We start from the raw sequence: 22,140 nt of genomic DNA, 5'->3' as shown, positions 1-22,140 counted from the left end.
ATCCAGAGTGCAGACATCTTTCAGATGTCTTTTCTGGCATTCGTGTTTATTTTCCTATTTTTGTTCATTAAGATCTCAAGTCAAAGTCTTTTGGTGCAGGTAGTCTAGGATGACTTTGTTTCTTTCTCGTGTCAGAACTGTTTTTTCTTTAGGTCTATATGTTATGGAGACTAGGTGATAAATGATAAAATAATTTCAGCCATGAATACCATAAAAATCTTTATATCATAAAGATCATCTTTCTGATAAAGATCATCATGACAACCAACACAGTTTGAAGCATCTTAATAAGATAAAATGCATCGAAATTAGCTGTAGACTATCAATATTTATTAACTAAACTTCATGGAAAATGTCACCAAATTCTAATGAAGTCTTTTATACATTATTTTTCACTTTCACAAAATCTTTTACTTGTTGGGTATATTTACCAAAGTCTTTGAGCAGATTTCTTTTTTTCTTCGATAGATATAAAAGCGTGAAAAACAGGCTATAAAGCACATAAAGTAAAGTCACAACTTCGTTTTTTTTGTAACACTCTTCAAACACAAGTGCAACCCAAAGGGCTTTACAGAGCAAAACCAGGACTTTAAAGGTAAAAACAGCAAGCAGGTCTGGGGCTTAATTACCTGAGGATAGGAGAACAGTAAATAAGAACAAGCTTTTCTAAAAAGCTTTACATGTTTTAAAAACAAGATGAAAACAAGAAGATCTGATCTTGCAAGTTGGCCCTCCATCTCAATGGTGGTGAGCAAGCTGAGCAAGTACTATAAACTCACAGTGAGTCAGATATTATCAACCAGACTGTACACATCGTATAAACTTTTCAAACTATACGTGGCATCAACATAAGCCAGACGTTTTAAAACAGTTTTGTTAAGATAAATACACTTCCTGAGGCAGAGATATTCACTGTTTTTAGAAGAATGCTTATTTTCCTACAGGTTATGAACACATCTCAACGCTGTTGTCAAGACAACAAGTAAACTCACGCCTGAGCAGACATGGCGGAGCTTCTGAAAAGTGGAATAGAGGACTTTCTAAAAGAATACTTCCTCAGAAACAGGTGTGTATCGAGTATATATGTGTGTTTTTTTCCCGACATTGCCTGTTTTACCTTCGATACAAACGTATGAGATAACTAACGAGTAAGGTTTTACGTGAGTTTTTCAGTCAACATTGTTTCGATAGTCGTTGACTAACCAGCATTTTTTAAAGAATCTATTTCTTTTTATCTTTTTTTATTTATGATATCTATCCGGTACTTGGGGCACTAACCTCAAATAAGTTTTAAGCAACAAATGGGACCACAGCGAAGTGTTGATGTGTGTTTTGCAAAGCCTTTTTTTCCTTTTTAGTACAGTCGAGTACTGATCGGTGGTATGCAACACAACAGAGAGAAAACTGACATAATTGTGATTTAAAAGTTCTTTTTAATTGTGTCTATGTGCTTCAGCCAAGCCGAAGAAAACAGACAGAGGGAGACTCAGGCCGCCACCCGAATTCAGAGCTGGTTCAGAGCCTGCAGGGTGCGGGCATACTTAAGGTACTTTACTGTTTGTGTGTTTAAACCAAGGGAATAGACTTTTTGACAAAGGCAAAAAGCAAACAAACAAAGGCAGACAAACTCAGATATATATCAATGTGAGGTTCGGTTGTCCTTTGGCAGTTGTAAAATATTCCGCTGGGATCTAAGAGTTAATTTGAAAGGAAACCCTTATATTAGCCCTATGCCATAATTATGTCACTTCCAGAGCTTTGCAAATGGCCTCAAGGAATAAATGTGTCTTGCACTCTTTGCACACACACAGAAATGTATGTCTCTATCTCTGTGCTTCTTCTGATACTGTGACCCCAGCACCATTCTGCAGGGTCAGCAGACAAACTTCCAGACAGTAGGTTAATTCAGATTACTTTAGTTAATTGATCAATGCGTTAAGTGGATAATTAGCAACAATTTTAGCTGCTTAAGTGCAACTCCGGGGTTGTGATATCCCCACTATAAGCATTGATTTTCTGGGCATATAAATGGCCTTTTGGAAATTGATGGCCTCATTGGAGGCAGGGAATCGTAGTGAACTTGCATTTAGAGTATGTTTGAAGATGAATACAAATGTGCACCACTGACTAAAGGGGGTGAAAGGCTCACCGGGCATGATCGAAAAGCCTGGAAGAGCAGAGGGCTTCTGTGAGTGTGTCTATGTGAGAGCCTACTTGAAAGTATAATGTTTCCCTGACCTTTTAATTTCAGTCTTTCGATAGATTTTTACAGATTTGTTTGGAGAAATTCACGTTTTTCTTTAAGGTTTTCGCTCTGAACTGAACTGCATTGCATTCTCTTCTTTTAACGTGTATTTCGTATTAAGATGGATAAGCTCTGCACATAAACCAGATAGTTAATGATCAAGCAAATATGCCCATCATTTAATTCCCCCCATGAGTATTTGAATAAGTTTTCTTCAGTGTTTTGTTCATTTCAGCCACTAAAAAAAATGCCTATTCAATCCTCTCCCCAATATGATTTTATTACAGCCATCTGCATAAGAAGGCAATCATTATCCAGAAGATATGGCGGGGCTTCACAGCAAGGGCACGTGTCAGACAAATGGTGAAGGTAAGCCAGAGCCTGCAGCCGCTATAGATATATTGATTATGTTATGATAGCACGCATTAGAATTCAATTGCCATATTCCTAAGTCCCTGCCTCTGACCTTAAGAAATATAATTCACTCATTACACATTTGGAAATGAACACTTAGGAAATATGATGCAATATGATAAGGAATTCCATCTATATTTCAGTTCCTGGGATGCACAGTGAAAGTGTTTTGTGAGAAATAGAAATCAGGAAAGAGTTGTGTGCACTATGATTTCGTATATGTGTGCTTCAGTAAAACAAGGCCCCATTTTCAGCATATTGCCTCCAAATGCTTCTTAATTGAACAGATTGTTGATACCGGATCCAATACCCAGTGCTCTCACATATAATTTTCCCCTGGATTGAGTTTTGTATATGTATCACAACAAGCTATTTATCATGCCTGTAAATTGACTGTTTGCTAAAGCATAACTGCCAGCCGCCGTTTGGGAGGCGTTCAAGAAATGGAAGGGGGGGGGGGGGTGGTGGTTATAAAATAAACAATGAAGGATGTGTCACAACACACATATGGGCTAAAACGAGACTGTTTGGTCTAATTTGGAAACAGATGAGCACTAATTTGAATCACTCCACTTTGCCACATTGAACTATTTTGATTTAGCCCAAAGATATTCCATGCTTCACCTCCTCTCTTTCCCTGTCTGCCTTCTTCTTTCTTGCAGACCTTATCATGTGTAATGTGACTTGCACAAAGTCCCTTCTCAAAACATCAAGCTGAATTTACAACCACCTTTCAAGTCTTTGTCTTCCTTCCCTTTCCTGTCTTCTCTCTCCTCCCTGTCGTTATTGAAAAAGACGAATTGAAATATGAATCCCTTTTATGGCCGACACTCCAGTTTAGTCCTGAAATGTGCCCCCAGTGGTCGGCTGGCACGTTTGGTCTGTGACGGCTCATCGGGCGTGTTGCTGAATATTCTCGGGCCTTTTGTTGTTAGTCTCTTCTGTGGCAGTGCTGTCATTGATTATGAAATCCAAAGGAGAGCGTTTGGCCGTCATACATCTCCATTAGCGCGCTGCTTGACTACCATAGATTTTCTTGGCCCTTGTCTGCGTTGGTGTATTAAAAGAGTACCGTCCTCCTCCTCTTGATACAAAGTCCCAGTAACCAGTTTCTCTTTTCCTCTCTTCCTTTCTCCCTTTCTCCCTCCATGTCCCTGACTTTTTCTCATTCTTCTCCTCTCTCTTGCTTTCCCTCTCCCTGTTTTTGCCTCCCCTCCCCTCCCTCCCTCCCTCCCTCCCCCTCACCCCCGCTACCATGGCCCTATCTGTGCTGTGTCTGTGCAATGTATTATGTATAAAGAGCTCTTTATCTTTGACGCCCGCTGTGGACAGATCAGAGGGCTGGGAGACAAGATGTAACGCCATCTTTTCCTTTGTGTTCACAGGCGGCATATTTTATCATGAAGATGAATTTCTACGAGGAGATGGCGGTCAGGGTAAATATCACCACAGTGTCTTGTATTAGCAAATGGAGTGTCGTGATGGGGGGGACACTCTGTTGCTCTGTGTGTGCTGGGAGTGGGAGGGCCCGTGAGGAGCAACATCTTAGCACTTCATCGTCATAACTCATCACAAAAACTGTCCATCCTAGAATTTTTGCTCCTACTTTTTAAACATATGGCACAACGTTGACATTCCTGATCAGTTTAGATTTGTGCTACATGTGTTATTAGTAGACTAATTAGTTACTATATTTTTTTTAGGTCCAGTACCGTCAGGCATGTGGAGAATAAAAGTTGTGGCAGTGTTTTCCTCACAGAGATGCTACTTGGGTGGGCGTTCCAAAGTGTATTTCCCATAAGATGAATTAATCTTTGACTATTTCAGATCACACTTTTTAAAGCTGTAGCACACTGACGAAGCTTCTCTCTCTACCTCGCATGAACGCTGCCCCTCCCCTCCAAACAAACACTGAATCGAAACATGAGCATGAGTTGGACAAGTTGGAATTTTGTAGTTTTCCCCTGACACTGTTGCCTCATGCATGCTAAGAACAGGACTTCTAAGAGAAGTTTCAGCGTGATCTGTTGGTTCCCTCAGCTCAGCATCTTTTTTTTCAAAACTGGCAAAATATTAACTGGACTTGAAATGGGCTTTAATTTTTGAAATATCTTTCTAGTGCCCTGTGGTGACATTTGGAGTGGTTTGGCTATATCACACCAAATGTCTCTTTGCAAAAAATCCAGCAAGCTTTTGAACCAACCATAGCTGACCCTTCCACTGGTAGTTGCAGAGAACTAAGTTGTCAAATGTTGTTAATGTTGTCAAAATGCAATGCTCTCCACATTTAAGCAAGCTGCATCTGCAGTGAGTGCCAGAGACGGCAATATTATGACAGCTGGCATAGATATGAATCAGTTCCGGAGACAAAAAACTAAGTACATAATGTTGGTTGAAATTTTGTCGCTCTTTTGTGGATATCGTTATAAGGTTAGGGGTTATACTCCCATAGTATGTATGATCTGATTCTGGAGGAAACTTGAAATGTGTACTGAAGATATGAGTTATATTTAAAAAGTATGGGATCATTGTTTCTTAACTTTCAAGTAATGTATTTCACAAACTAGTTTGCAGCTTGCCATGAATACTCTTCCTGACTCCGTCACACTGTCTGCTCAGTTGTGTGTACTGTTTACACAGCTAGACTTCACCACAGTACAGTAAACAATGGAGTTGAAGGTGGCCAAACTATGTGATGACACCATTTCTAAATTTACCAAAGCTTCTTTTTCTGCATATATGTTCTACAGGGAAAAATAAAAAAGTCTTATTGGCTCATATTGGTCATCATATTAAACAATAGACAATACAATACAATACAATACACTACAATACACAGTTTAATCAGTTAAAGGATAATAATATTCCATAAGATATATTAATATTCCATAACATAATTCTTTGAGAATTTCTTCATGTAGAATAGTATTAATTTCATATAGCATGTTATGCCTAGTTTTGTCAAATACTCTTTTTATTCCCATAGTAGCTACTACTGTTCCACTCATTAATCAAAACTCTGTGGCTGTGATTGATGCTTTGGCACTTTTACACATGGATATTTCACAGAAACCTTATATTTTTAGAGTTTCATATAGCCTTCTTATTAGGCGAATACTCTCATTCTGCCTAAACCATTAAAGGGTTTTATAGCCCAACAAAAAAAATCCACTAGTGTTTATTGAGGGTGTGTCGCTGTCCAGATGGACAAAGATGGTTATAATATTTTCATATTGTTGGGAAAGCCTGGAAATTGAAGGCTTCATGTTTTACTCTTAATAGAAACCCAAACAAATAAAACTGACCACCCTGTTGTTTGAATAAATATCCGATTTAAGGAGAGACATAGATTCAGAGGCAGTCTTTGACCCAGCTGTTGAGGTCACACGGTGAAAGGTGTTAGTTGATGTCACCATGTAGAACAAAGCAAATGCTTCGGAAGTTAGAGGAGAGAGGTTTTTATTACCCATTAAAAATAACCTTCATATTTCTATAAAATTCCCATTGTTTCCTAAAGGAGGGTTACGTGAAAAGGGTTGGTGGCCCAGTGGTTAACAATGCAAGAAAGTACTTGGTTTAATCCTCACATGGGTCCAATGAAGCTTTGCAGTCCTGAGTGTTTTCTCTGTTTGACTTGGATTTTTTGAGGGCTCCAATTGTATCCTGCTGCCCTTGACCAAGGCTTTGGCCTCAGAGGTAGAGTCTGTCCCTGGGCACAACACTGTGCACTGCTTACAGCTCCTAAAGACATATCATGAGGGCAATGCAGTGATAAAATTCTGATTGACTAAAGATTAATTACATGTACCTTAAGTTCATAATTGTCATACAAAGCTAAAGGTTATTTTGAAAGTAGATCTAGTACCTGAACCTGCCCATGTACTTTTTATCATGCTAACTTTGGAAAGTTTTTAATCTATGCCAGATTTGTAGATGCAGTATGTTAGGAGTGGAATTTCTTATCTCCTGCCACAGGCACCTTCCGGACACGATAGAGCAATAGTGTTTATTTATGTGTATGAAACTCGAGAGAGTCTTTGCAAAAACAAACAAGTGAAGGACATCTGTTCTATTGCCAAATGAGTATTTGTGGTTCAAATTGAGAGAAACAAAAACATAAAATGATCTCAGGCTCCCCTTGTGAAATTTCTTTTGAATCAGTTTTGACTCTATTCTTTTTTCTCTCTTCTCTTCTTCTCTTCTTCCCGGTGTGGTAGATAACAGAGGATAATGTATTAAGGCCGTAATAGAAACCAGTGTTTACATGCCGCACCTCGGATTTGTATTAGATTCAACAGCATCGATTTCACTAGTCAACAAAGGTCAGCAAGAACTTGGGTGGCGCCAATTACTTTATTTAAAATTATCTATTGACTGGCAGATCAATGCTAATTCTCATTTTGCTCTTTGTTGTTTTTCCCCATCCTCCAGTCCTCCTCTCGCCCTCTTCCCTCTTCTCATAGCATGATTATTCTTTTACCTGCAATTGTTTTAATCTCCTAATTAGTCTGAAGGACATCCGCCCCTTTGCTTTAAAATGGTCCACTGGTGTGTGTGGGCGTCTGTGCTCGCTAATCTGCAGCCTCCTCAATCAGCAAGGATCGACATGGTTAAATATATGGAGCTGGGACAGCTGTCGGTCCCACCTTGGAATGTCCCTCTGCTGCTATAATGCAGGGTAAAAAAAAAGAAAGAGAAAAAAAAAAGAACGCATTTTATGTGAATGCCATCACAAACAAAACCCCTGAAAAAAGATGTCAACACTGGGAATGATTCAGATAAACCTGACTCTATGTGTGGTGATCCGAGGTAATTGGCAACTCATTTCTTCTTCTTGCATGCAAAGTTCTGAAGAAAACCTTTACAATTCCTTACAGATTCAGCAGCAGTGGAGAGGATTCTTTGTGAGGAAGTATATCCATAACTTTTATGAACGCAAAAGCTATATGGAGGGAGTAATCGTGAAAAATGAACTTATCAGGTAAGACAAAACATGTGTGTCCTACTGTATAAAACTTAAAAACCTTTTTTTCCTTCTTGTTCAATAGTTTTCAACCAGCGTTGTATGTTACAACTGACATGTTGTATGTTACAGTATGGGAAAATACAACATTGTTCTTAGACAAGGTAAACAAATTGTACATTTTTTGTATGTTTAATGATTTGCAAGGAACCCTTTATACTATATGTTGTAATAGAATGCGAATGTCTTCTGACTGGACCTGTAGGCTCAGGATATACACCAAGTTACTACATAAAGGGAAGATGAATTAATTTGATGAGTGAAAAGACAGTTGAAAGCTGTTCCTATAACATTGAAATATGTGAGGACGAGGTAGGATGTACGGAAAAGTCAGGGAATAAAAGAGAGCGAGACATAGAGTGATAGAGGAGAAGGAAGAGGGAGAGAAAGAAGTCCTTTTAAAACGCTTGAGGCAAAGAGACAAAGAAGTGAACGATGTGAAGAAATTAAAAATTAGCCTCTGATTTGAACCGCAGCTTGTGCATTAATAAAACATCCTGTGCTTCAGGGCTTTAGTGGTAGAGATACGCCATCTTTTATTTTTGACAATAAAAAGAAAAAAAAAATACATCACTATTAGCTTATAGTGACATTTTTAATGTTGCTAATATATTTTACGAGAAAATATCTTTAGGCTTCAGCTAAAATTAAATGTAAATTTGTTAAAGTGCTCCTTGGATCACTGACTTTCCCCCTCACTTCCCCACGAGCGTTCCACCTTCCCTCCTTGCCCTGTTTAGAGCAAGGGACCAGGCTGTTAAAATCCATTAAGGAAATGTTGCTACTAGATTCACATTGCGCAGTTAACCATCACACATATCTGAATCTAAGTTATGTTGTTATTTCGTGAAAACAATTAAATGCAAAGAAAAAAAAATAACATCATCTGAGAAATCTGGATGAAATGCTTTAGAAAAAAAAAGAATAATCAGATAAACCGAGCAGCTTTGTGATGTGATTTTATTTTATAGACTTGGTCTTACATCCCCACTCCTTTCATTCAGCCACACACATACACACACACAGCCCCTCCTCCACAGTGCTTTGGGGTGTTTAGGTCACTTTTGCTCCAGTTAATCACATGTTTATTTAGAGCTGCTTGGGTCATGATCAATTAACGCCGTGTCGTCACTTATTTAAAATATCCTTTCTGCGTTAGCTAGTTAGCCCCCAGATCACACACTGCTTGATCGCTCACCCCATGAAGGTCTGCTATTGAATATAACAGCATGTCCTCTCCCATTGTGAGTCTTTCTGTTTGTCCAAACTGTTGAGTATATTGCTAAGTGTCAGACTGATTGTACCCATTCAGTGAATAGGGGTCTGCAGTGCATGAAGCAGAGGTAGTACAAGAAATGCCAAACCTTTCTCTGTCCTTTCACGCTCATAATCTCTATTTCAGTCTCTCTTTCTAATGACTGATCTCCCCAGCACAAAACGATGTGTGCCATTTCATTAGGTTCAGCATCCACCTAATCCCTGCTGCTTACACCATCCTCTTATATCCACTTCCCAGTCTCCGCCTCCCTTAATCTCTAAGTCTTACCTCTCTTTTTCTCTCTTTCCTAATCTATTTAGCTCTAAATCTTTCCCTCCATCTCTCTGCCACAGGTTCACTGTGCTTCAGTCCATCCTCATTCATCCTTTCTCTCCTTCTGCATAGCCTAATGAAGTCAGGACCCCGGCGCAGTCCCCACTCTGCCACAGTTTTCCTTGATACCCCAACAATTTATCATTTTGTCAGGGAGACACTTAAAGTTCCTGGGCTTTAATAAGGGCATGCAGTGGGACGATGGGGGCAATTAGGAAAGCGGAGCAAGCCCGCTTTGCATATTTACTAAATGTGCTGGTGTCATCGCTGCCGCCACTAACATGGCCTGTTGACTGCATGATATATTCCTCTATCTGCAATAAACAGCTGGGTAATTATTACTGCCATAATCAGATAAATAATCCTCTCTGTGATGCTGCAACTACACAGTGAAATGTTTGAAATATCCTCAACATTATATATAAAAAAAAGAAATACTTGGGGAGAATTTTTGGATTCCCACTTGGTTGAGCTGAACTTTTCTTTTTTTCTCTTTTTCTGGTGCTGCGCTGTCTCTCTTCCTCCCCTACATTTTACCTGTCTGTCTTTACTCCAGTCTTCTTCATTCCTCCCTCTCTTTGTCCCTTCCAAGGACATTCATGAAAGAAGAGCTGCTATGGTGAAGAGAGCGCAGGCCTGCCCTGCCATCACTCTCCGCTTCTAAGCATCAGTCTTTCTTTAGTTGCTCTTTCTTTCTGATCCAGTTTGGGTGCAGACAAGTTCACTCCTTCATTTTGATTGGATTTGTATGTGTAACTCAGAGTGTGTCTTGTGAGAAATAAAAGCATGAAAGAGGTGTAGATGCTTTCTTAGAAATTCAGTAGTATTGATTGTAAAATTTTCTGCACTGGAATCGTGGCGGCCTAAACACCTACTTCAGTTAATAATTTCGTCAGTGAGTCAATCACTTTAATAGAAAGGTTGTGTTTTTCAGGTGCTGAAGGCTCCATGCATTGAGCATCACTGTCTAAATTATTTGGTTGAATAGCTCCTCCTTGCCAACTATAGAATAATTTAATTCGAGCAATTTAGTCAACCAATCGGGTCAAGTCTCCTTTAAATATTTAGAACCCAGCCAATTAGCTGCTTTAGCTCTGGCCTAGATGACCAAGGGTGTGGCCTTCTGTTCCTCAGTGCCTCATTCTGTGATATTCCGTCAGTCCTTGACTCTCTGTTGTGAACCACTGAGTAAATTATTTAGGAAGAAGTGGAAAATGTAGCTGTAGTATATTAGCCATTTAAATAGGTTAAAATTCTAGGGCAAAAATGTCAGCGAGGTTTCAGTCATTTCAAAGTACTTCAGGTACGCTTGATTAGCTTTTTCGACACCGCCTTCAGAAGTGAAATGTAGTCAGACGCCTTTCACCTTACGTGGAATGGTAAAAATGTAAGTATCACGCAACAGTTGTAATTCATATCCCTTTACAATTTCGTAATATACTTAAATTGTGTTGGTAATATATATATTACGCTGTGGTATTTAGTCACAATAGGAGCATATAATAACAGAAAAGTGCGTTGTTTCACGTTTCAGTGATTCTTTGTTAGTGTCTTTATTTATTGTCAGTACTTAGTAGAGAAAGTTTAATGAGTGGCTGTGGTGCATTAGCTGGTGTGTTTTTCCTTTGATTATAAATAGAGATTAATATTTACATTTTGCCTCTGAACCCAGCTTCCATCTTAACACAGTTTAGTCAATCAACTGATTATATTCATAGCATTCTGAGTTTATACCTGATGGCCAGCAAAATTGTCAAGAAAAACATTATAGCGCAAATAATTGTTGCTTGCTGTATGTATTCCTATGCAGTGCTCCATGTTCTTGTGCCATCAGAATATAGAAAAGTATTTTTGTTCAACCACAGTGATTGTTCAACCGCGGTGATTCTACCCAAAGCATCTTAGATTACATAAGTGAGAGATCTTATTGTATAAGACAAAGTTGAAGCCATTCTGAATTTAGTTCTTTTGTTTTCTTTCAACTTTCACTCAAACGCACAAACACACTCACTCACACAGACATTCAAGCTCACACGCATGCACACAGACACACGCACATATACCGAGGGCATGTGCGGCTTGCCGAACAGGGCTAATGAGGGTTGTATGTTGTGGCGGCTGGTTGGGTCGACACAGATCGAGGTGCCTTCAGCCGTTACAAATCTGTTTGGCTTTTGTCCACTACACAGCAATTAATAACACCGGGACTGGGGGCAGGGAAGCAAAGGTCACCCATTCAGCCCGACCTACACAAACGTGCATAGATACACACACATACACACGCACATTCAAGCAAAGTGTAGGAAATTTTAGTATGAAAACTCATACATATTTCTGACAGATGCACACATACACTGATAACAGTGTCACTTAAACTCTCTCAGCTCAGACACATACAGACATTTGAAAACAGGTTATGACCCTGAAAGCATTGGTTGTCTATAACCTATTATTAATGCATAGGTGAACAGAAATACAGATTTACACACATGCATCAGCTGGTTTGTGAACCAGAATGTCCCACAGTATACCACAACCTTATATTTGACATTAATAGGTAATATTCCTGTTACCTGGATAGACAAATGGAGGCCAAGCAACCTCAATATTTACACCCTAACACATGCCTCCACACTTTATTAAATTGCTGTGCCTAATATAAGAGAAACATTCACATTTAGACTTGCTCCTCTTCTTACTACACGCACACATATTTAATTTATTTTGTAATTTAATCCGGTGCTCTGGAAGAAATAAGAATGCAAAGGCAATGGAACCGTGTTGTGATTCCTTTTGAATGTCAGTAGAGGCAGAATGTGTTAACCTCACATTACAGACACACTTTGTATATCATGATTTCTGTGTGGAAGTTTGTAATTGAAAGCAGAAGTTGAGTAGGCAAAAAAAGAGAAGAGAAGAGAATAATTAGAGAGAAGGGAAAAAGGGGTAGGAAAAGTAAACAGATGCGGAATTGCTGATGAGTTAAAGCTAAACTCTTATTGGTATTGCGCTTGTGGAAATAGATTGGTTTTACTCTTAGCTTTGTGAGCCTCTTTTCAAATTATCACGGCATGTGTGATTTAGTAATTGTTTCCAATTCCCCTTTTAAGTTATTACCCCCTCGTAACAATAAGGGTGTACGACTGTGGAATGAAATGGCTGTGTATGGGGTTTTAATGCATCCCATTTAGCCAGCTTCACTAAACAGATGTCACAGACAGACCTGTCCTGGCTGCGGTGATGAAATATATCCATCATCCTCCCACTTATACCCTCTCACGCTTCCTCTTTGCTTTTTTTTCCCGTTACGCAGTCTCATTCCCTTGTTTTTCTCCCACCGCTGCTTTGTCTTTTCATGTCTATCCCTGTGTGATTAGGTTTTTTTTTTTTTTATTCATCTGAAGGACACTTAAGGGAATTATCAGACTTTTTCAAATGCATACTAACACATGCACAATTGCAATTCCGTGGGGTTTACATTGTGTAGTATGTATGAACTATTATTCATGTATGGTATGATTTACGTCTATTGCTATATAGCAGTGAAATTATGTTATGTCTAAAACCTTGAATATAGTAAGTTTTTCTCATTTGCTTAGTTTATTTTGTTGCTTTATTGCTTTTGTGGCTTGACTGCACTGTGATCCCTACTGATACTCATTATTAGATAATTAGATGGCAGTATAAAACTTATACTTGCAAAAATCTTTGTGTATGTTTTGTGTTTCCTGTAGGAGGGAGCTGGATGAGATTGAGGAACTCCAGACAAAAGAGAAAGAATATTTACAGATGGTAAGAAAGAAGGCAGCCAAAGTCACCCAAGCTCAACGATTACACCACCTCGTCAGTACGAAACAGGTTGGTCCACAGGAACATAGACATTAATGCCCATGTTTAACATAGACATGACTATGATTAGACTGATATTTGAACAGAGAGCAATAAGAAATTGTGATCCCATATTAACAAAAGCTACCTGAAAACAGTAGATGTTAGAGAACTGTATGTAAAGTATAGATTAACTGATTCATTGGTTTGGCGCCAAATGGGATATCGATTCAATCAAAGGGATTGTTCATTTCCAGCTTTTTAGGAGGAGAGTGGAGTGTTTTGGCCGATTAATCAGCTATCAGATGTTTCCCTGTCCAAACCATTTTAATTTTTAACGTCAACCTGAGTAAAATCTCATGTTCACTTCAGGACATTTGTTGAATTTGCCAAGTAGTGTATTACAAGGAGTGACTCAACTAAGTTGCAATTATAGTTCGAAAACCACATCAGATTAAACACTGTCAACCCAACCATTTGTACTGACTGCAAAATCATTGTGAGGTGGCAATGTGTATCTGAAATGTCTGTTCTGGAGATGAAGCCCATGCACACATGCTCACATATGCGCCAGTGTAGTGAAATGTGGTGGGACTCACGCAGATAGAGGTAAGTGCTACAGATAAAGAGTTCCTCAAGAGACTGCCTACAGGGAGGAAATAATCTTCCCTCTTTCCTGTTGTCAACACAATTGGGCTGTGTGCAGTTAAGTTCTGTGTGTATACACATGAGTAAGAATGGGTCCTCATGGCTCTTCTGATGTGCTGAGTACAGTATTTTAGTGCTTCCCCTGGCACAGGTGTGCTTGGTGTGTGGGGCATCTACGCATCACTGTGACTCCCCACAGGGCTCATAATGAAGACAAAGCACACTGGTCACTGTTGATTCAGCACCAACACTCCTCTTACTTTAACTGTCTATTTCCTTCCATCTCCCCCACCTTCATGCCTGTGCAGCTAGCATTGTCATCTTATGGATTACTACCTGCTTCCTGCAGGTATCCCATGTCGCGACACATACATTGTTACATCCTCATAACTTTTACATATTTTATTATGGAGGAGATAGAACCTAGAATGGTGTCAAGATGCATTTAACTGGCTGTATACCCACATGCACATTGTTTTTGCTATTTTTCCCTGTATTCATGAGATTGGTATCTTATGAAGGAAGAAAAGAAAGCAAGGGGGAAAGTTTATGTATTCTCCCGTCCTCTGTCTATCTCTCTCTCTCTCTGTATATCTCCCTCTCCCGTTCTCTGCATATGGCAGGGGACTTTTTTCCTTCGTAGCTTTGACCTTGTCAGCAGTGAATAGATGGCTCTCCCACACAGTTCATCCTTCCTCACTTCTCGGACCCCAGCCCACACACACACACACACACACACACACTCACACTCACACAAAGCTTACCAAAAGGCCCCAAGTCCCTCTGACAGAGACAGAGATGCAATGTTCCAGGGGTCAACATCATTGCTCTTCTCATAGCTAGTACTTTTGGGCTTGTGTTTGTCTCTATCTGTGTGCCATTCAAAGAGGTGAAATTTACATTTCTGAAGACATTTGTGTGATGTGTATGTCAATGCAGTTCTTCACGTTACAAACTGAGAACAATTTTTCAATAAATCAGATTTTGCTTATAGAGTATATTTGATAAGTGGATGTAGCAACTTTAACATCACCCATTGGTTTTGAAAATACATTCAAATAATTAATGCCTGAAAGGGATATTCTGTTTTTAAGTGGCGTTTCTACTTTACCATCAAACTTTCTCATGGACTGGGTAATGGGCCACAAATCATGTTGCAGCATAGATGTTCTATACTTAAGAAACTGTTGTGACAACATAAGTAACTGTCTGATAATAACCTATATGCTTAACTTCACGTTGTTATGCTACCACCCGGTTGTGGGTGTTGGTTGGTTCAAGAGGTCTTCTCTCTAATGAACCATCCTTGAAACACTGATGATGCTGAAGTTGTACGTAGACTTTTCTGTGTAGTGCATTTTGCTTAGCTGTTGTTCTTTAGATTATGTTGCTGATTCAGAGATGTTTGGTGGCTGCCTGCAAGCCATGTGATGATCAGAGTAGGAAACCTGTACAGAGTTGCTGTAGAATGAGCTGATCTGAGCTGATCATCCCTCCTTTAGCGTCAGTTTGAAAAAGGGGAAAGAATAGAAGTCTCTGAAGCTTTTGATGACTGGTCGGGGTTGTAAGCCCTGTAGGTGGTTCTGGACAGGTTACAGGAAGAATAAAAGTCCAGTTTAATTCATACAAATTGAAACAATCCTGTGAATTTCAAGCACACCTATATATCTGAATCACTTATATCTATGCGTTAATCACTTGAAAACTGCATTTTGATGTACGTTTGAACATACACTTTTTTAATCAAAGTAAAAAAGAAGAAACTTAACGGACATAAAAGGTTTGTTGACAGTGTAGTAGTCTTTTTTTGTGTCACCACCTGGACTCTATTTCACTTGTGTCTTCTACCGATTTGACCCCACACTTAAAAGCATTGACTTCACTATTACACTTTTAGGATAGGGATGCATTTATAAAGACTTGCTGTTTTTAGCAGGATCGGTGGAGTTGAATTGATTTCCTTTTTCAATTGGCAATGATTAACATACTCCATTATGAAACATTTACAAATGAACTGGTTTGTTCATGGGTTATTGTGTTTGTTTGACTTAATATACTTAGAGCAATATTCCACTTATGTGTTCCTTCTCCTCTTTCTCTGCTGTTCCAGTCTTTTAGAGTGGCTTAAACAGCCAATGTTATTAGCATATAGAGTAGATACACAGTCCTCAAACTCAAAGCTTTAATTAACACACGGCAAAAGGATCACTGCGATTTAAATAATTATTACTGAGACCGTCTGCAGCAAATTTCACCCTCACTTTAGTACCAGTGGGGGAAAGTTTTGTTTGTGTTTACATCATTGTACATCTATGCTTTTGAACAACTAACTAAAAAGCTTGAACAAGAAAGATTCTACAAGTCTGCCACATTTGGCATATGATGCATAGTTATGTAGTCCCCCCCCCCTTGTCCAGCTATTCAGCTATCCATCCACCCATAAAAATTTAAATATCTAAGGATTGTTAGCTTCACTTTAAGCTTTACTTAACTACCATCCAATCTCCCACTACAGCACCTTGGTGATTCCCTGTACAGATTCCCTGTATATACAGAATATGTAAGATGGAGAGAATCTCAACACAACTGACAGTGGTTGATTACTTTGTTGCAGTTAGTAGCTTAGTAACACTGTTCTCCCTGTGGATAGATAATGTGAACTCAGCAAACCTGTTTAGTTTGAGTCGTTTGAAGCCTTGATATGTTTGTAACATTGTGGCTAAAATGAATCAGGATGGTCTTGCTGAGACTTTGGACAGCCATTGTCAAACAGGACTGCATTAAGATTATGGGGAAAGTATTTGGTAATCTGCTTGTAACACCTGGTCTTTGACAACATAACCTCAAGACAATAGTCAAAGACATACAGTGTTGAGGAGGCCATTAACAGAAAACATTAGTATTGCAATGGTGGTAAATAATTGTCTCTATGTGGCCCTGTGACGGACTGCTGACCTGTCCAGGGTGTACCCTGCCTCTCTCCCAATGGCAGCTGAGATACCCCCTCGTGATCCTAAATTGGATTAAGCGGGCATAGAAAATGGTTCAATGGACAATATGGACAATATGGACAATGGACTTGTTCCTAAAGGGTAACATGTACATAACCATCAAACCACTGTGCATGGTCTCTAACAGTAATATGTGTGTCTGTCATGCTTACACATTGTCTTTAATGTAATGCAAATCTTTCTTTCTTTAGTGCCCAGGAGTCTTCAACTCTCCATTCAGGCCAGTCCCAGATGAGATGGAGCTACTGTTGAGGCAGGTCAAGTACCAAGTCCCCACCAAGGTGTCCCCTAGGGGTAGGGCTAGTCTCATGGGCATTCCTAGCCCAGCAGCCCCTGGTTTCTCTGGGACGCCTGAATCCCCATGGATCAAGTCCACTAGAACCCGCAGCTCCAGGCCTATACTTCCTCCCATTGCCAGTAAAAAACATCAGGTAATGATCAAAGCTTGGATAAGGATAGATGAGATGGAAGTTTAGGGGCAAAAAAAAAAGACTGGACTGTGTGAAGAGGTGATACTGAATTTTTATTTAACAAAGTGTCATACTGATCTCTGGGGCCTTTCTTGCTCCATGTGGGATGTTTTTTGATGAAAGCAACTCTTAGAGAATATTGTCATCATTAAAATATTGCGAACTACTCTCTTGGGGGCCATTGAATAAAGCTGCAGAGCCTGTATGATGACTACAAAAGTGTTATGTGACTGTGTTAGTATCAAATATTTGTGTGACAGTGTGGGGTTTTATCGAAATGAGTCCTATAAACAGCTGCCTTTAATGTCCTACACGAGTACGGTCTGTATTGTGACAAATACACAATGTTCTTGCTCTCTAAATCCTCGACTCGTCTCGATATTTCTTTAAACTAATATTTTTTTTCTATCTGTTTAAAGAAAAAATATTTTCATCCAGATTAAAATGCAAAGATTCCCGCAAATGGGGAAATAATCATGCCAGGCCAGTAGGTGGCGAAAACATTTTCAAAAGTGCAAGAGAAGGCCATTCCCTACAAACCTGAGGTCATTCACACTTGACAAAAATGTCAGCACCAAAACAGTAGTTTGTGGAATGGCAAAAAGGAAAGATGAATGCAATGTGTTTAAGTGCACTGACAAAACAGTGTTATTGCTTAGTGTGTCGTGGCAGCGCTGGGCTCAGAGTGACAACATGTTAATTCCTTAACAATTCAGACACAACTACAGAAAAAATCATTTTCACTGACCAACATGTTTGTGTTTAGAAAATATAAACAGTTCTAAAATTTGCTGCCAGCAACATATTCGGGGCATCTACAGTGAAGTACTCTTAAGTGCCCCAAAGTGTCAGGTGCTATCAAAAGTACCTCTTTTTGACCTGGATCATATTGGAGGGGTCAATTTATTTCTGGTACTTTGTTTGGTCCCTGGTTCCTACAGTGTAGGGGATCAAGGACTAGGTCTGTCCAAAAACCCGTAGTCCCCGCAGCTAATCTTTAAACTTTTACAGCTCAGCCAGGTGAGCTCCCACATAGTTGCAGTTCATAAGTAAAATCCTTACTGTGAGTTACAGTGACAGAGTCCTGTGCTTCATACCAGATATCATGTTTTATCATTTTACTGTTAGTTAAAACTCAAACATTTTATTTTCCCTTTTTGTTCAGTTCTGTATCAGTTCTGTAGTTATTGAGCTTTTCTCATCATGAAAGGAACTAACAAACTATGACAACAGTGCTAGCAATAATTAAAACCCCACGGTCTACAGCCTTTTTGTCTCATGAACTTCAGCCCAGAACATTTCTAGACATGTTCCAGAGGGGCTGCATGACTTCTTGTGGAGATTAACTCGCCTGCCATCTAGTAATAAATCAATGAGTGAGCACATGTGTGAATACAGCAGCAAATCCTCCAGTGCATTTACAACAAATGAGTGTGCAAGCTGATGAGCTGCAGCTTCTTACTCTTTTGTTGACCTCTAATTTCCTTTCCTGCTAGTCGATATGGTAGATATATCCTAATACTGTAAATGTCGAAATCAAACACAAAAACAGAAGTGGATTTGTAGGGAGTACAATCTGCCATTATTGTTGTGCTGTAAACCAAAAAAATGAATTTTGACAATGTGCTTTTTACCATCCTGTCCTGTACTTGCATTCTACCCAGGCACCATCTCAGAGTATTAATTCTCCTGGAAATGCATCACTACCTGTGAAATAAAAGTTTGACTGTATCTGCAGAGAGAGTCAGGACCTACTGCTATCAGCTGCACATACTGTAGAAAATCTCAGTTGTAAAAGAAGCTTAATTCTCAAGATTCTTAATGGAGACTATTGAATAGCTCTGGGCTGTGTATTTACAATGTGTTCGTAGAATAAACTTGCATCCACTGTGCATGTGTGATTATACATTGTGGCTTTTTACACGTTTGCTTGTGTGTATGTTGATGACTTGATGTAGCCATTTTAGCATTTGTGTTATTTACATGCTGTACCTTTTTCTGACATTCATTTCTGTTCATGTGAAACTTAAGTGAGCAGAGATTTTATTTGCTGCAATTAACATACTGATCAAGATCATAAGCATTGTGAAGAAAGTCTCTGGTGCTGATAGGAAACTCTGTCTATCCCTTAATAGCTTTATCTGTCTCTGCCTCCTCGTGTCTCTTTTTTGTTTGTATTTGGGAGTCATTAGTGCAGGAACCCCCTCTTTCTTTTGCACTCACCCCACACCTCACACCCCTTTCATCCCCGGTGTGATAACTATCTAGCAGTGATGGATAAGGTTGAGGTGCTGGCTGTGGAAGTGGTCAGGCCAAGCCGCTGATCCCATGGCGATAGGAGCAAGGACGGGGTCCCTGTCCCTTCCTCTATCGCTCTCCCCCGTGCTCCCTTCTTTTTTTTAAAAACAAAACATCAAACAACAACTGAAGGTCACCCTAAACAAAGCAAAACAATTTAAGTTAATCAGCAGTTCACAAAGTTTACACTTCTCTCTTTGAGGAGAGGATACCCACACCCACAACTTGTACTCTAAATTATTTTTACCAGATTTCTTATTCACCTGACATAGATGTTTGAATCTTTGTTTAGAATTTGTAACTGAGAAAAATAATTGTATGTATGGATGCAAGCACGTTACTCTAAATGATAATGTGGAAAATAGGACTGTTGTCATACTTCCACAATATAATGTTCTCAGCTTTCTTTGACCTTTTTTAAAAAGTTAAATTTTTCAGAAATCAACAAAGGTAACCCCAAAAATGAATGAAGACAATTGAGTTTGTTTTCGGTCACCTTTATTTTTACCTGTAAAGAATTGAATATATTTCAAACTTCTTACTAATCCTTGATAGTAAGTGTTTATTGTATAATAAGCACGAGGGAGTCTTGGGGACATACGTAGGAAATTAAGTTTGGGAGTGAAAAGCAAAATTATGATAAAACTTGAAATCTCGGTTTGTACGACAAACATATAACTCCAGGGAGGAACTAAGATGTGCAAAGACTAACATGACAAACAGCTCTTTAAAGTTTACTGAAAACTGACGGTTTGATGAGTTAAATCAAATTTGCATTCGAATTTGAACAATTTCAAGAAGGAATTTGAGATGGTGTTTTGTGTTAATTTATGTTTACATGATTTTTGATGAACAAATAAAGAAAAAAAAGCAATCATGAAATTTGCTTTACAGATAACATACTGTTGATGTGGCCACAGCCTCCATTTCACGCACCCTCATTGTTATCAGACAATTAAAATGTTGTAACAGATGATTGAATTTCACTACCTTGTTGTTGTCTTGAAAATATTTTTCAAAGACTTTAAGTATTCTACTTAATGCTTCAATGTTATTTTAATTCAAATTTTACAACTTCTCGTAACCTTTTGGATAGTTTTTGTGGTCCATCTTTCAGTTACCATTGCCTGGGAGTTTGAACTCTTCCTTTTTCCTGATAGAATTCCATTCACTTTTCATCTTTCGTGGCTTCTTAGGCACGAGAGAGAGCTACAGTGGATTGACCTCTGGTTTTAGGAGAAACTGCATCAGAAAAAACACTGATCATTATCTGACTCATTATCTGTGTGTGTGTGTTGGTGGTTATTCCAGGGCCTGTTTAAAGAGCCAGGAGAAGTGTGGGAGCAGCACCTGCAATATCCCGACCTAATGCTGTGCCTACAGACCTCATACACACACCTGGAGGAAGTCCAGAATCAGCTACGGCAACGCGAATCTGTGAGGCTCCCAAGTGTTATACTGTAAGAATGATACACAAACACATACAGTGTTAACACAGAACGATACACAGAATTAGAATGTGTATATAAAAAAGTCTTGGACTTGGACTTGGACATCAGAAATGTTTCTTAAAAGGTTTTCTGCAATCACATATTTATTCTTTTGTATCTATATGACAAAACAGGAGAGTAGACAAGTATATATTGTTTTGCAGTCAACATAGTCACAGGGAAACTCATAGGTGTAAGACAGGAGATCACTTTAAGACTTCTTCAAATGGATTTATTGTGAACTCTGCTCATATCCCTTCCTACTTAAGTTCAAAGCTTTCATTAGTTTTAATTAAGAACGATGTATGCATGAGTGTGTGTGTCTTTGCTGAAACACTTTGCTATAAACTCATTAGCACTCACAAGCTAATCTACTCAGCTGAATGTGTGTAAGTGTGAAGTACTGTTATTAACCCGCTGTTTGATCCGTCTCTTACAATAATTTCCCTGACTATGCTATTAAAGACCACCCAGTTTTTTTTTCTTCTTTTTTTTCTACTCCCCAACCATCTACAGTCTCTTGTCCAAGTGCAATCCAAAGACTATAGACTTGGGTTATTTTTCACTTTGTGTCCTCTCAATATATTTTGTGCTTTCATTTACCGTTCGCTTTTCCTTGTTAAAAATTCATGCTCATCTTTGGTGTAAATGAATCCACACTAATATGCAACTTATATCTTTTCTTTTGGTTACCAGAGGAACAGAAAATATGCTCCACCATATGAGACACAGCAGCAGCTCCTTCAGATAGTAGATTACACAATGACTTTTAGAGGAGTTATGATGAAAACTAAATGCACAAACATACATACATTCATTTCCTATACCTGCATCAGCCTTCTCGGGCCAGCAGCGTTCTTCTCATTGTGTCCATTCTATGGACTTTCATTGAAAAGGATAAAATAGATCAATTAAAATGTTAAAATTATACATAAAGTTGCAGGTAAAACTTATTCTAGAACATCATTAACATTTGAAATTATGTCATCTAATATACCTACAGTCCATACCTAAAATAAGACACCTCTGGTGAATGGAAATGTCACAAACAGAACAAGCCTTTTGTATTATAGATAATAATGAAAATGTGTAAATGTTTATTCAAATGATTTTGGTATTTTT

At 38.8% G+C, this 22,140-nt stretch overlaps 1 protein-coding gene across 1 annotated transcript; it reads left to right on the top strand.

The window, feature by feature from the left end:
* Nucleotides 1-1,004: 1,004 nt before the first annotated feature.
* spata17 (spermatogenesis associated 17) lies at nucleotides 1,005-21,769 on the top strand. Its single transcript, XM_072381131.1, has 9 exons — nucleotides 1,005-1,066; nucleotides 1,457-1,546; nucleotides 2,533-2,614; nucleotides 4,045-4,095; nucleotides 7,537-7,640; nucleotides 13,008-13,131; nucleotides 16,952-17,191; nucleotides 20,840-20,988; nucleotides 21,715-21,769. Exons 1-9 carry the CDS (start codon nucleotides 1,005-1,007, stop codon nucleotides 21,767-21,769), a joined length of 957 nt encoding a protein of 318 aa, XP_072237232.1.
* Nucleotides 21,770-22,140: the final 371 nt, after the last annotated feature.

This window comes from Leuresthes tenuis, unplaced genomic scaffold (assembly GCF_036924035.1).
Source record: "Leuresthes tenuis unplaced genomic scaffold, fLeuTen1.0.hap1 SCAF_2, whole genome shotgun sequence".
NCBI lineage: Eukaryota > Metazoa > Chordata > Actinopteri > Atheriniformes > Atherinopsidae > Leuresthes > Leuresthes tenuis.
This window is presented reverse-complemented; position numbering and strand designations above follow the sequence as displayed.

Excerpts from the sequence above, each read along its gene's own strand:
- spata17 (XM_072381131.1), top strand. The coding sequence starts at position 1,005 with ATGGCGGAGCTTCTGAAAAGTGGAATAGAGGACTTTCTAAAAGAATAC. Across the intron at positions 1,547-2,532 it reads AGGGTGCGGGCATACTTAAG|CCATCTGCATAAGAAGGCAA; the intron begins GTACTTTACTGT and ends ATTTTATTACAG. Across the intron at positions 4,096-7,536 it reads ACGAGGAGATGGCGGTCAGG|ATTCAGCAGCAGTGGAGAGG; the intron begins GTAAATATCACC and ends AATTCCTTACAG.